This window comes from Gymnoscopelus braueri (assembly GCF_963280865.1).
Source record: "Gymnoscopelus braueri genome assembly, chromosome: 15".
NCBI lineage: Eukaryota > Metazoa > Chordata > Actinopteri > Myctophiformes > Myctophidae > Gymnoscopelus > Gymnoscopelus braueri.
Window position 1 is genome coordinate 50285332 of NC_137620.1, and position 15000 is coordinate 50300331.

The 15000-nt window shown below is 42.6% G+C and overlaps 2 protein-coding genes across 2 annotated transcripts in view; both read left to right on the plus strand.

Moving 5' to 3' along the window:
• Positions 1–2822, plus strand: part of LOC308101620 (cysteinyl leukotriene receptor 2-like) — a gene marked incomplete at its 3' end in the record, with an annotated part of 5896 nt that extends 3074 nt beyond the window's left edge. Inside the window, exons 4-6 of the mRNA XM_080451040.1 lie at positions 1–81; positions 502–740; positions 2479–2822. The exon at positions 1–81 is cut by the window's left edge and continues 87 nt beyond it. Coding sequence (XP_080307166.1) covers positions 1–81; positions 502–740; positions 2479–2822 — 664 coding nt within the window. The remainder of the gene's footprint in view (positions 82–501; positions 741–2478) is intronic.
• Positions 2823–8841: 6019 nt separating this feature from the next.
• The window catches only part of LOC308102289 (kinesin-like protein KIF1C), an 85115-nt gene continuing 78956 nt past the window's right edge, over positions 8842–15000 (plus strand). The window contains exon 1 of the mRNA XM_080451934.1: positions 8842–9473. The gene's annotated coding sequence lies outside the window, so the exon portion shown is untranslated. The remainder of the gene's footprint in view (positions 9474–15000) is intronic.

Genomic DNA, 15000 nt, shown 5'->3' on the forward strand with positions numbered 1-15000 from the left:
AAGCTCATTGGCCTGCCTGGCCGTCTGGCTGTTTGTGGGCGGGGCCTCCGTACCTTTCCTGTTCCAGGGAGTCAGAGTGAGGTGAGAGGGGGAGGAGTCAGGGAAACGTTCTGTCTGTCCGTCTGTCTGTCCGTCTGTCTGTCTGTCTGTCTGTATTTAACCTGTCTCTCTCTAACCTGTCTGTCTCTCTCTAACCTGTCTGTCTCTCTCTAACCTGTCTGTCTCTCTCTAACCTGTCTGTCTCTCTCTAACCTGTCTGTCTCTCTAACCTGTCTGTCTCTCTCTAACCTGTCTGTCTCTCTCTAACCTGTCTGTCTCTCTCTAACCTGTCTGTCTCTCTAACCTGTCTGTCTCTCTCTAACCTGTCTGTCTCTCTCTAACCTGTCTGTCTCTCTCTAACTAACCTGTCTGTCTCTCTCTAACCTGTCTGTCTCTCTCTAACCTGTCTGTCTCTCTAACCTGTCTCTCTCTAACCTGTCTGTCTCTCTAACCTGTCTACAGGTCAGGTGTTCCCAGGTGTTTTGAACCGGGCAGCATGGCGTCGTGGGGGCGTGTCCTCGTCCTAAACTACGTGGGATTGGCCCTGGGCTTCCTCCTCCCCTTCCTGGTCATCGTGGGTTGCTACGGCAGCATCGCCCGCCGCCTCATCCTCCCCCGAGGCAGTCTCCATGACAACGGGGTACGAGGCGGTCTCCATGACAACGGGGTACGCGGCGGTCTCCATGACAACGGGGTACGCGGTAGGGCTGAACGATTTTGGGAAAAAATCTAATTGCGATTTTTCTGACTGATATTGCGATTGCGATTTGATTGCGATTTTTACTTAAAAAAAAAAAACTTAATTTTTTTTTTAAAGTCAAGCTTCAGTTTAGTATTCACTGTGTACGTTTAAAAAGTAATTGGAAGTAATGGAACGTACCAAATGGCATACCATTTATTTACTGTTCTAGATTCTAATAAATAAGGATGAGAACTAAAAGATATGAATTGCTTCATTGCTTCCAACATGTATCTTCCAAATACTTTTTTTCCCATGTATATATTTAAACATTTAGCTGGAATAGAAATAGCTTATTTTTGTAAACAACCCAACATTGAACTTGTTAATTCATTAACTTATGGCTCAAGAAGAGAAGCTTTTCCTGAAATGAAGTTCAATAAATAAAAATAAAATTAAACAAATAATTACCATTTTGTGTAAACAATTCACAGCAGTGAAATAAGTAGGTCTTTCACTTATGGCTCCAGAAGCATATTTACTGATATCCAGTATTTAGCTTATGTAGATTAACATTCAACTAAAATGTAACACTTTTTTTTCTCACAAGGCAAAGTCCTCTCCTACTGTACATTGTATTACTACTACTCCTTGGAAGTGAAAAACTCAGAATACTTAACGCAGTGGTGGAAAGTAACTAAGTACATTTACTTAAGTACTGTACTTAAGTACAATTTTGAGGTATTTGTACTTTACTTGAGTATTTCTAATTTCCAATACTTTAACTTCTACTTCACTACATCTCAGAGGCAAATATTGTACTTTTACTCCACTACAATTATTTGAAAACTTTAGTGACTAGTTACAGATATAAATTATAATATTATAAAACCTACATTAACCACTTAAGCCCTATTTTATATAAATAGCCGATCTACAAGCTCACAACGCGCCGCGATGCGACGCGTTGTGAGCTTGTAGATCTGCTATTTTCAAACATTAGTACTTTTACTTTTGGTACTTTAAGTACATTTTGATACCAATACTTTTGTAGGCCTACTTTTATTCAAGTCAATTTTGAATTTGGGACTTTTACTTGTAACAGAGTACTTCTACATTGTAGTATTGATACTTTTATTTAAGTACAACATTTGAGTACTTTTTCCACTGTACATAAGTGACAAAGATACAGTTCATACTCGCTTCTTTTGGGCTTGTTTTCATAGACAGGGTTGCTTATTTCTCTCACAAAACCTGGCAACACTAACAAGGAAGTGCTTTGCATCGTATTGTTTACATTGGATCACAGCTTCCAACAGTAATAGTTTAATAATGATGGGAAAAATATAAGTTACACTTACAGAAACAAACATAGATAGGAGCAACACTACTACTACACTACTTGTGTCGCACCGAAAATAATGTTTTACCGCTACGCGCGGCATAGGGGACTTAAGTTGCGCAACACGGCCGTTCGACAAACTTTAAATACTCGCAGCCGACGGCGAGGGACCTAACTATGAGAGGGACAGAGCGAGAGAGCGAGGGGGGGCTCGCTGCCCTCTCGCTCCCTGTAGAGAGAGGCAGCCACTCTGGAGAGAAGGAGACAAGTCCCGCGGGTGCTCTGGGATTAATATTAATATTAAAATTATTTATTATGATAAAATAAAAAATAAAAAAATCGCGGCCTTTGCGATTAGCTAATCGCGTGGTTTCAAATCGCGATTTCGGTTTGAAAACGATTAATCGTTCAGCCTTAGTACGCGGTAGCGACCGCCGCGACCGGAAGTCGTCGTCGAGCGTCGGCGAAGCGAGGAGGCTGACCCGCCGCCGGCGGCCGGTTCGTCTGATCGCCATGGTGACGGCCACCTTCCTGCTGTGCTTCCTGCCCTATCACGCGGCTCGCTCGCTGCACCTGCACGCCGTGGTGGCCGGGTGGCGCTGCGGCGTCGTGGTGACGCTGCAGCGCGTCGTGGTGGTGACGCTGTGTCTGGCCGCCTGGAACAGTGCCGTCAACCCTCTGCTCTATTACTACAGCACCACCGACTTCAGACACGGCCTGAGACGACTGTCCACTAGGGGCAGTACCACGCCTGTCCACTAGGGGCGGTACCACGCCTGTCCACTAGGGGCGGTACCACCACGCCTGTCCACTAGGGGCAGTACCACGCCTGTCCACTAGGGACGGTACCACCACGCCTGTCCACTAGGGGCAGTATCACGCCTGTCCACTAGGGGCGGTACCACCACGCCTGTCCACTAGGGGCAGTACCACGCCTGTCCACTAGGGGCAGTACCACGCCTGTCCATTAGGGGCAGTACCACGCCTGTCCACTAGGGGCAGTACCACGCCTGTCCACTAGGGGCAGTACCACGCCTGTCCACTAGGGGCGGTACCACCACGCCTGTCCACTAGGGGCAGTACCACGCCTGTCCACTAGGGGCAGTACCACGCCTGTCCATTAGGGGCAGTACCACGCCTGTCCACTAGGGGCAGTACCACGCCTGTCCACTAGGGGCGGTACCATGCCTGTCCACTAGGGGCAGTACCACGCCTGTCCACTAGGGGCGGTACCATGCCTGTCCACTAGGGGCAGTACCACGCCTGTCCACTAGGGATAGTACCACGCCTGTCCACTAGGGGCGGTACCATGCCTGTCCACTAGGGGCGGTACCACGCCTGTCCACTAGGGGCAGTACCACGCCTGTCCACTAGGGGCGGTACCACGCCTGTCCACTAGGGGCGGTACCACGCCTGTCCACTAGGGGCGGTACCATGCCTGTCCACTAGGGGCGGTACCACGCCTGTCCACTAGGGGCGGTACCACGCCTGTCCACTAGGGGCGGTACCATGCCTGTCCACTAGGGGCAGTACCACGCCTGTCCACTAGGGGCGGTACCACGCCTGTCCACCAGGGATAGTACCATGCCTGTCCACTAGGGGCGGTACCACGCCTGTCCACTAGGGGCAGTACCACGCCTGTCCACTAGGGGCAGTACCACGCCTGTCCACTAGGGGCAGTACCACGCCTGTCCACTAGGGGCAGTACCACGCCTGTCCACTAGGGGCAGTACCACGCCTGTCCACTAGGGGCAGTACCACGCCTGTCCACTAGGGGCAGTACCACGCCTGTCCACTAGGGGCAGTACCACGCCTGTCCACTAGGGGCGGTACCACCACGCCTGTCCACTAGGGGCAGTACCACGCCTGTCCACTAGGGGCAGTACCACGCCTGTCCACTAGGGGCAGTACCACGCCTGTCCACTAGGGGCAGTACCACGCCTGTCCACTAGGGGCAGTACCACGCCTGTCCACTAGGGGCAGTACCACGCCTGTCCACTAGGGGCAGTACCACGCCTGTCCACTAGGGGCGGTACCACGCCTGTCCACTAGGGGCAGTACCACGCCTGTCCACTAGGGGCAGTACCACGCCTGTCCACTAGGGGCAGTACCACGCCTGTCCACTAGGGGCAGTACCACGCCTATCCACTAGGGGTGGTACCATGCCTGTCCACTAGGGGCATTACCACGCCTGTCCACAAGGGGCAGTACCGCTCCTGTCCACTAGGGGCAGTACCATTGGGGCAGAATTACATTGCAGTGGATGGAGCCGGCTGGACCCGCTCATGAACAAACACTATTTTTGAAGGATTGCGACCTTTGTCATATAATGGGTTCAGGAATCTAAAAGAAGACATAATTATAACAGGTTGTTTTCTCCATGTGCACAAAGCACATCATTTTATTGAGGCATCTAAACAGCTGCAGGTCTCGTTTCTGTCTCAGATACTTTGGCCGTTCAGAAACATACTTTATGCCCTATAGATACCTCTATAAAATGATACAGTGACACATCTCTTTAGATACCTCTATAAAATGATACAGTGTTCACATCTCTTTAGATACCTCTATAAAATGATACAGTGACACATCGAAAAGCAACACAGCAAAGAAACAATGTGTGATATGTCTTATTTTATTTTCCTGAGCCGTGTATTTTATAAAGTTCTCAATGGTTCATAAATAGTGTTTGTTCCACCGTTGCTCTCATAGACTCCAATGTATTCTATATATAAATAGTGTTTGTTCCACCATTGCTCTCATAGACTCCAATGTATTCTATATATAAATAGAGTTTGTTCATAAGCTGTCCAGCCGGCTCTCATCGGCTCCAATGTTATTTCACTGAACTTCCTGTGTGAGTCTGAGAGACTTTTTATTGATTTTATATTCCTTAGTCTTAGCCTTTTATTACATTTTTTTTTCCTAATATTAGATTTTTGAGTTTCCATTGTGGTCCTGTGTTGCCAGGGGAAAATAAAATAAAATACGTTTTTGGGAGCTTTAAACCGTAACTCTGAGAGTGTACACATGGAACCAAATGGACCCGTCCATGTGTACACTCTCAGAGTAACAGACCCGTAAGGGTCCATTTGGTTCCATGTGTACACTCTCAGAGTTACAGACCCGTAAGGGTCCATTTGGTTCCATGTGTACACTCTCAGAGTTACAGACCCGTAAGGGTCCATTTGGTTCCATGTGTACACTCTCAGAGTTACAGACCTGTAAGGGTCCATTTGGTTCTATTTGTACTCTCAGAGTTACAGACCTGTAAGGGTCCATTTGGTTCTATTTGTACACTCTCAGAGTTACAGACCTGTAAGGGTCCATTTGGTTCCATGTGTACACCCTCAGAGTTACAGACCTGTAAGGGTCCATTTGGTTCCATCATGTGTACACTCTCAGAGTTACAGACCTGTAAGGGTCCATTTGGTTCCATGTGTACACTCTCAGAGTTACAGACCTGTAAGGGTCCATTTGGTTCCATGTGTACACTCTCAGAGTTACAGACCTGTAAGGGTCCATTTGGTTCCATGTGTACACTCTCAGAGTCACAGACCTGTAAGGGTCCATTTGGTTCCATGTGTACACTCTCAGAGTTACAGACCTGTAAGGGTCCATTTGGTTCCATGTGTACACTCTCAGAGTTACAGACCTGTAGGGTTCATTACATGGTTATCACACAATATTCCTCAAGTGGAGATGCATCAGATTCTGTATTTTAAATTCATTTGAAGTTTAAAGTATGTTAGACACCATTTCCCTCTATCAGCCAATATACTATATTGTGCTGGTATGTTTCCCTTTAAGTTTTTGTTTTTATATTTAGATATTTAGAAACTGCGTTTGTTTTGAGAGAATGTTTATTTTTTATGTATTTGATGATATTTACTGTTATGCATTTACTATTATTATTATTATTATTATTATTATTATTATTATTATTATTATTATTATTATTATTATGAATGCCCTCGGAATCTATTATTTTCTCTATTAATGTGGAGCTTTAGCAACCTGCAATGTGCCACAGTGTCCACTAGAGGGGGCAGTGGCACTGTAACTCACTGGGTTTGTATCATTTCTGAATGTCCCTTCAGTGATCAGACCCTAGATCAGTTACATCTACTCTCTCTGAACTGAAATGTATTAAAATTAGATAAATAAATACATGTGTGAACAGAGCTGTGTCACATAGTAACTTTCTTACTAAACCATAAACATGTTCATTTACTGTTAGAAATAGTTATTTATGTAAATCTTTTGAAATAATTTTCCAGTCACTCTGTATAAAACTCTCCCTGTCTCTCTCTGAATGTGTGCGTGTGTGTGTGTGTGTGTGTGTGTGTGTGTGTGTGTGTGTGTGTGTGTGTGTGTGTGTGTGTGTGTGTGTGTGAGTGTGAGTGTGAAAGAGAGAGAATGTGTGAGGAAACACCTGGTATCCTGAACACCCCCTCCAACACACGCACGCACACACACACACACACACACACACACACACACACACACACACACACACACACACACACACACACACACACACACACGCACACACACATGGGTGGGGTAGGTGTGTCAGGTGACATGCATTAAGAGGACAATAGGAGACATCAGGGGTCTCACGGCCCCTGGACAATTTACTGAAATATAAACATATATAATATAGTAAAAAGCAACAACAATGTAAACAGTGTAGGTTTATACTGTCATTTATAATTGTGATATTTATTTAATTCAATGTCATTTATTAATTTGTACCAACAACACTACCATACAACTCCAATATAGTGTGTTTAACGCTATTTATGAGCCCAGCTGTCTGCAGTGGTGGAAAGTAACTAAGTACATTTACTTAAGTACTGCACTTAAGTACAATTTTGAGGTATTTGTACTTTACTAGAGTATTTCCAATTTCCTATACTTTTACTTCTACTCCACTAGATCTCGGATCCAAATATTGTGCTTTTACTCCACTACAATTATTTGAAAACTTTAGTTACTAGTTACTTTGTAGATTTTGATTATTATTACAAAACATACATTAACCACTTCAGCCCTATTTATACATTTGAAAACTTCAAATGGGACATTGTGCATAATGAGTACCTTTTCTTTTGGTACTTTAAGTACATTTTGATGTCAATACTTTTGTACTTTTACTCAATTTAGAATTTTGGACTTTTACTTGTAACAGAGTATTTCTATATTGCAGTATTGATACTTTTTACTAAAAAATGTGAGTACTTTTCCCACCACTGTCTGTCTGTCCTCCTACCTGTCTGTCTGGATAGGGTGGGGTTATGTTGGGGGGCCCTAAAAGAGAATTCACCCAGGGGCCTTTCCTGAGGCAGACAGACAGGCAGATGGGGTGTGTCTGTCTGAATGGTGGATTTATATATAGAGCTTTACAATGTGCATTACATTCACACACAGACGCACATACGCACGCACACACACACACACACACACACACACACACACACACACACACACACACACACACACACACACACACACACACACACACACACACACACACACACACACACACACACACACACACACACACACACACACACACACACACACACACACACACACTCTGACAGCAGAGGAAGACACCAACCTGCTCATTGGGAGCAGTTCGTGGTTCAGTGTCTTGCTCAAGGACACTTCAAGATACTTTTGAACTTTTACTCAAACATTTTGAATAAGGGTCTTCTACATGATTGATTGATTGAATACTTTATTAGAAGTTTGCAGAAAAAAAGCACATGAAAGTACAGTTCAATACAAGGTCAGTAATAGGAATTAAAAAATAAAACAAGAAAGCCATTGGCTTGTTTCCATTTTCCTTGTAACAGAGTATTTCTACATTGCAGTATTGATACTTTTACTTAAGTAAAGACATTGAGTACTTTTTCCACCACTGGGATTGAGGCTAGATTTTGCTGGACCCCCAAGGGCCCCCTGACAACCACTGACTGTAAAAGTACAGTCACTATTGACTGTCTAACATTACAGTCATGGCACAACTTACCTTCTTTTGGCACTTTCTCAATTTACAACCCGTACATCTCTTGTACACGTTCACATTTCAAATATAAAGTGCTGACCTCACCGTCACGGATGTAAAAAGTTAAAAGGCTTGGGTCTAAGTACCCGTATCTTCAGTATTGTTCAATAAAAACGAATTTTAATCCGATCGGTGGCCATTTTCTAAAAAAACTTCTTCCAAGCTTTAAATTATGCGACCCTATTGGTTTTAGAGGTGTACTGCACTCAGATACATTGTAACTCTATGAAAAAATGGCCACCAATCAGATTAAAATGCTTTTTATAGAACAATACAAAAGATACGGGTACTTAGACCCAAGCGTTTTAACTTGTAACATCCATGACCGTGAGGTCATGGATGTGGATTTATATTTTAAATGTGAACGTTTATGTAGATGTACGGGTTGTAAATGGAGAAAGTGCAAACACCAGGAACAAGTTGCGCCATAACCACGGCTAAGCCACTGTAATACTGTCACTTTAAGTGACGGCGTGTGTGTGTGGGGACGTCTCGCGAGAGTTCCATCACCTCGCGAGGAGGCGAGAGGAGAGCAGAGGAGAGGAGAGGAGAGGAGGAGGAGGGGTCAGTCAGGCACGCTCTCTCCGTCGCGGGGCCGCGCGCCGCGCGCGCACACTCCCCACTCACACACACACACACACACACACACACACACACACACACGTTGTACGTCACACGCACGCGCACAGCCAGCCACCCAGCAGCCCGGCCACCGGGGCCAGCCCTCTCTCCCTCTCCATTCTTTTATTTTCTTTTCTTTTCTTTTTACTTGCTCTTTTTTTGTCACTTTTTCGCCACAACAACAACAACAACAACAACAACAACTACTCTGTAAACTACAGAGTGTGTTGTTCTGTTATTCTGACACAACAACCGACGACACAAACAACGACGGACAGAAGAGCGACGGACAGACAGACACAAATAGAACCTTTTTCCTGCCGTGATTCCAGCGCTGTGTCCGAACTGACCGACCGACCGAACAACCGACCGAATAACCGAATAACCGTTACTTTATGGACGTAACAAACACACCAAAGGAATTCCTTAAATGACCGGTAAACTCTGACGGTAGTTTTTCTTTTTTTTCTCCTAAGTTTTAATCAAACTTTTTTTTTGTGACGGAGGCTGACCCCGTCCGTCAACCTTCTCCGTCACATAAACACACACACGGTGTGTGTGTTTCTTAATGTGTGTGTGTTAGTTGTGTGTTTTTTGTTTTTTTGTGTGTGAACCGGACATGATGGGAGTCTAAACCCGGAGCCAGCGGCGCGTGCTGAGACACACACCACGAGACTACACACTACACACACACACACACACACTCTACCACTCCGGTAAGACACACACACACACACACACACACACACACACACACACACACACACACACACACACACACACACACACACACACACACACACACTCTACCACTCCGGTAAGACACACACACACACACACACACACACACACACACACACACACACACACACACACACACACACACTCTACCACTCCGGTAAGACACACACACACACACACACACACACACACACACACACACACACACACACACACACACACACACACACACACACACACACACACACACAGAGAGCATTTAGATAACGTGATGGGGTTAAATGAAGGCAGTCTGACGTCATCATAACACTTTTATAAGTTCAATCAGGTGATTGGCTACAATAAAGGTGTTATGACGTCATGCCATGAGGTCATAGGACGTTATAGGTAGGTAGATGATGCATTGTGACAGCAGCACATCATGTGACGTCATACACCGGTTATCATGTCTGAACATTCTTATAGAACATGATCTTATAGGACATTGTGTGTTTACTGTTATGGTTGTAAACATTATATTTATTATTATAGAACATGATCTTATAGGACATTGTGTTTACTGTTATGGTTGTAAACATTATATTTAAGTTTAACCATTAATTGTCACACGAACAATTGCTATTGAGGATTTAACTGTGTGTTTGACCGTTGAACATTAGAACATATGAGTTATAAACACATTTAATTTGTTTGCCTTTTACGCTTCGTAATCAAAAATTGCACACAGTTATGATATTTATGATTAATAACTCTAATATATAAAGAAACGACTGACATATTTCATCATTTTATACTTAAAAAAAAAACTAATAATAGCGGAAATGTTGTAACCTTGTAAATCTGTAATTTCTGCTATTTGTGTAAAGTGTGTCAACATTTTTCAACATGGAAATGATTATGACGATAATGACGACTATGCAGAATTATTGTGATTATCTCCAATACTGGCGATTAGGCGACTGTGTAATAATCGTGACAGGCCTATTTACTGTGGCAATAAGAAGAAGGTAAGACATCCGCACGCTGCTTCAATGCTCCCAAATACCTATTTTATTCAATGGCACAACGTTTGGACCAGCAGGGTTCACACACATTTCTAACAATATTAATTTTCCAAACTTTCCCATCATTTTTCCAAAGTATTTGTGACCACATTTCCAGGCCTGTTAGCGATCATATCCTGCAGTGTGTCTCTTACAGCAGCATGTGCAGCATGTATCTATACCAGGGCTTCTCACAGTGGGTGACGTAGCACCCCAGGGTGCCTTGATGCAAGTCCAGGGGTGCTAGAGAAGTGGTTCTCAACCTTTTCAGGCCTCGACCCCCCAAAAAGAATCACATTTGGACTGGGGACCCCCCCCCCCCAACATAGTCATATTTGAACTGGGGACGCCCCACCCAGACAAGCACTTGGAATTGTAGGAGTTGAGGCATTACATTTAGTCTGACATGGTTCCACATACAAATATTGTGAAAATAACAGATCTACAAACTCTGTTATTTTCACAATATTTGCCTCTTTCTGGTCTTTTTTTCATTTCTTTACTTTTTTTTTTTAGGAACACATTTTTCACTGTCATCTGGGGACCCACCCAAAATCATGTGGCGACCCCCCCTGGGGGTCCCGACCCACAGGTTGAGAACCACTGTGCTAGAGGATACTTTGATCATATTTGGAATTCATCAATATATCACTTCAGTTTAACCACTTAGACCCTCTATACTTATTACTTGCACTGTACTTGGCGCGTTCTTTTTCAATCTACACCAAATCTCTTCGCCAAGAATAGCCGATCTACAAGCTCACGACGTTGTGAGCTTGTAGATCGGCTATTTTGGGTGATTATTATCAAAGTATCCAGTGGCACCCCTGGACTTACATCACAGCACCCTTGGGTGCCGTGGGCACTTTTGGGAAACCCTGATGGACAATACAATATATATATTGCGACACGTTGTGAGCTTGTAGATCTGCTATTTTTGCCGAATGTCCCCCCCCCCCCCAGAATAGAGATACTGGCGTTCAAGTGGTTAAACGTCAAGTTATTTTCAATCTGTCATCATAAAGGAAACAGATATTCTCTCACGTTTTCTTGCTGTATTTTAGGGAGAAATATTTACGTACCATAACATGACTAACGTAAGGTGCTACAAAGTAACAATGTGATTCAATGTAACGTGGATGAAAATATTATTTACAGGGGTGCCTAGGTCTGTCACCATTAGAAATTTAAGTTGACGATTAATTATCACTCAAATAATTACGATTGACGATTTAATGGTGTTTCTGTCGTTGAAAATTAATGGCACATTATGAATAAAAATGACATTTCTGTTTGGCTTTTAGCTTTCGTAAACAAAAGTTGCACAGGGCAGATATGACAAATAACACATATTTAATTACCTTGTACTTAAAAATAAACATTAGTAGTGGAAATGGCCGATCTATAAGCTCTATAGATGCTTATAGATCAGGGGTCCTCAACAACAAATCTTGAAGGTCCACAAATACGTATTTGAATAAGGCTAGGGTCCGGCTAGGGTCCGCACATGCATGTGCCCCCCCCCCCGCGAAGCGCGCACGCGGGATTTTTTTGGGCGGATTTCGGCGGATTCGGGTACTTTTCTCCCCGTTTTTGGTTACTTTATTTCGGTTTTAGGGTTAAAAAAAATAAATATATATATATATAATTTTCCCAGGGTCCGCAGAGAGGTGTCCCGCGGTCCGGTCATGGACCGCAGTCCGCCTGTTGAGGACCCCATATAGATATATAGAATAGAATAGTCGGCGATGCGTTTTGAGCTTTACGATTATGACGATTATGCAAAAATAATTGCTATACGAAATAATTGCGATTATATGATTATGTAATGATTGTGACAGGCCTAGGGATGCCCTGAGCCAAACATGTTTGAGAACCCCTGATCTATATACACCAAGACACACTCCAGAGAAGGCGTCACACATGACAACAAATAACAGATCTACAAGCTAACAACGTACACGGAGCAACGTGTTTTGATTGATTGAGTTTTGGGACATGTTTTCTTTTAATGAACAAAATCAATAGCCAAAAAAGTATTTTGATTAATTCCAAACCTTGTCCAGGCCTGGAAAACTGTCTTTTCTAATTTAAAAATATTTCCAGGAATTTCCTGACCGTGGGAAACCTGTTATTGGTCTTCATCAGCCATAAAATAAAATACTGTTGAGTAAGAAAACAATGTTCCCATTCTACAAAATGTCTTCTAAATCCTAACAGTTTTCTGAAAAACGTATGTTTCTATAATATCAGTGGTTCTCACACTTTATCATGTCAAGGACCCCCAAAATTATGTATTTGGCCGCCGACCCCCATCTCAAAATATGTCGTTCCAAGATTTGAGTTAAAAATGTTCGCTTTAAAACAATATATTCAAAGATTTGCACACATATTCATGATTTTTCAAAAATAGCAGATCTACAAGTTCATAGTGCGGCACTCGGTGCCGTGCTATGAGCTTGTAGATCTGCTATTTTTGAATAGCCAAAGTGTAAAAATAATGCTTTTTAGCTCAAATCAAAAAGTGACACCGATGCGTTCCAGGTCTCAATGGGTTAAGATAATCATCTGTGTCTCTCCAGCTGTTTAGTAAACACAACATACATGTTCAAGTCAAGATACCAATTTGATCCAATCAGGAGAGAGAACTCATACAGGATACAGATTAAAACGAGTGATTAGAACTGGAACAATTTAAAAAATGAAGCTGGTGGGTGAATAGGTTCTCTCTGCTGATTGGACGAAATAGGAGTCCCAACTGAACATGTTCGTTGTGTTTACTAAAGAACCAGAGAGACACGTGGAGAGGCCTGTTACTGAACAGACACTCCAGGGTTTCCCACAGACAAACCCCCCCCCCCCCACGTGGAGAGGCCTGTTACTGAACAAACACTCCAGGGTTTCCCACAGACAAACCCCCCCCCCCCCCTCCAGGTGCTACTGGAGGGCCACACCCTGGGCTGGGGCTGCACTGTTATGGACAACAAGTCATACCTCAATATTTATGCCAAAAAACATCTCAATAGCCAGTGTTCACAATTATTTCATATTTTAAGTGTACCAACAAGTGAAAACTAAACATCTTTTCAAAACGTATCAAAACCGACATTTAGAAACAATAACCGACTTTGATCTGGCCCCATGTAGGCTCTAGTCATTTCAATATATAACCAATTACGAATCAACACCAGAAAAAAAGAGGTATTTATACTTTGGCTGTTCTTTATTTTCAAACACACATTAGATGTATCAGTCCACCTAAGAGCAGTGAACAAAGACAAATGGAACAAACTTCAGGACTCTCTGAAACTGGTGCGATTGGTCTCAATAGAGACATTCAGGGTGCTTCTTGAGGACACACTACATATAGTCCATGAGCCAGAGCCCCAAAATTGAGCAATGATTATCGAAAGAGTGGGCAAAACCAAACGTATATTAAATTGTTCATAGGGTCAATACGAGTAAATAAATATATGATAACCTCTCCACAGGAGCAGCTTTTTCATGGTTGTCACACATTTTGTTATTTCCCCCATACGTTCATGACAGGTGAAAAAATGACAAAATTTAAAAAAGAGTTATCATAATGAAACTTCCTGAGTAGATTACTTGCATGAAGACAATGATATATCGTATTACAAGTTTTCTGAAATTGTATATTTAAATATGCAAATTAGGCATTTAGTCCATGAGCCAGAGCCCCAAAATTGAGCCAGATATTGAATATTCCCTCGTTAAAAACCTTTGACTCCAACATCTTAACAAAATTAAATAAGAATGTTGACTCTGGCTTTGTCCAATGTTCCAATGTTGATTCTGGAAAGTTATACAAATTCGGGCATATTTTCGTAATGCCTAATTTGCATATTTAAATGTACAATTTCAGAAAACTTGTAATACGATAAATCATTGTCTTCATGTAAGTAATAAACTCAGGAAGTTTAATTATGATAACTCTTTTTTAAATGTTGTCATTTTTTCACCTGTCATGTACGTATGGGGAAAATAACAAAATGTGTGATAACCATGAAAAAGCTGCTCCTGTGGAAAGGTTATCATATATTTATTCACTCGTATTGACCCTATGAACAATTTAATATAGGTATGGTTTTGCCCACTCTTTCGATAATGAAATCTTGTCTGGCTCATGGACTAATAGTGACTGCACCTGTTTCATGTAACACTATGTTTATTTGTATCTGTGACATTGTAATGTTATTCAAATGCGTGTTATTGTTTCTCATTATATATGTGTTTTATATGTTGTTATCAGGGCGTCCTTGAAAAAGAGAGCTTGCTCTCAATGGGCTTCCCTGAATAATTAAAGTAAAAATAAAAAAATAAAGACATTTTTAAATAATCAACTACATTGATTAGTCTGATTAAGCCCTTGAGCTCTGTATTATACGGTACTTGATTGATGGAATACTTTATTAACGTGCTTATTAACAGTACAGGT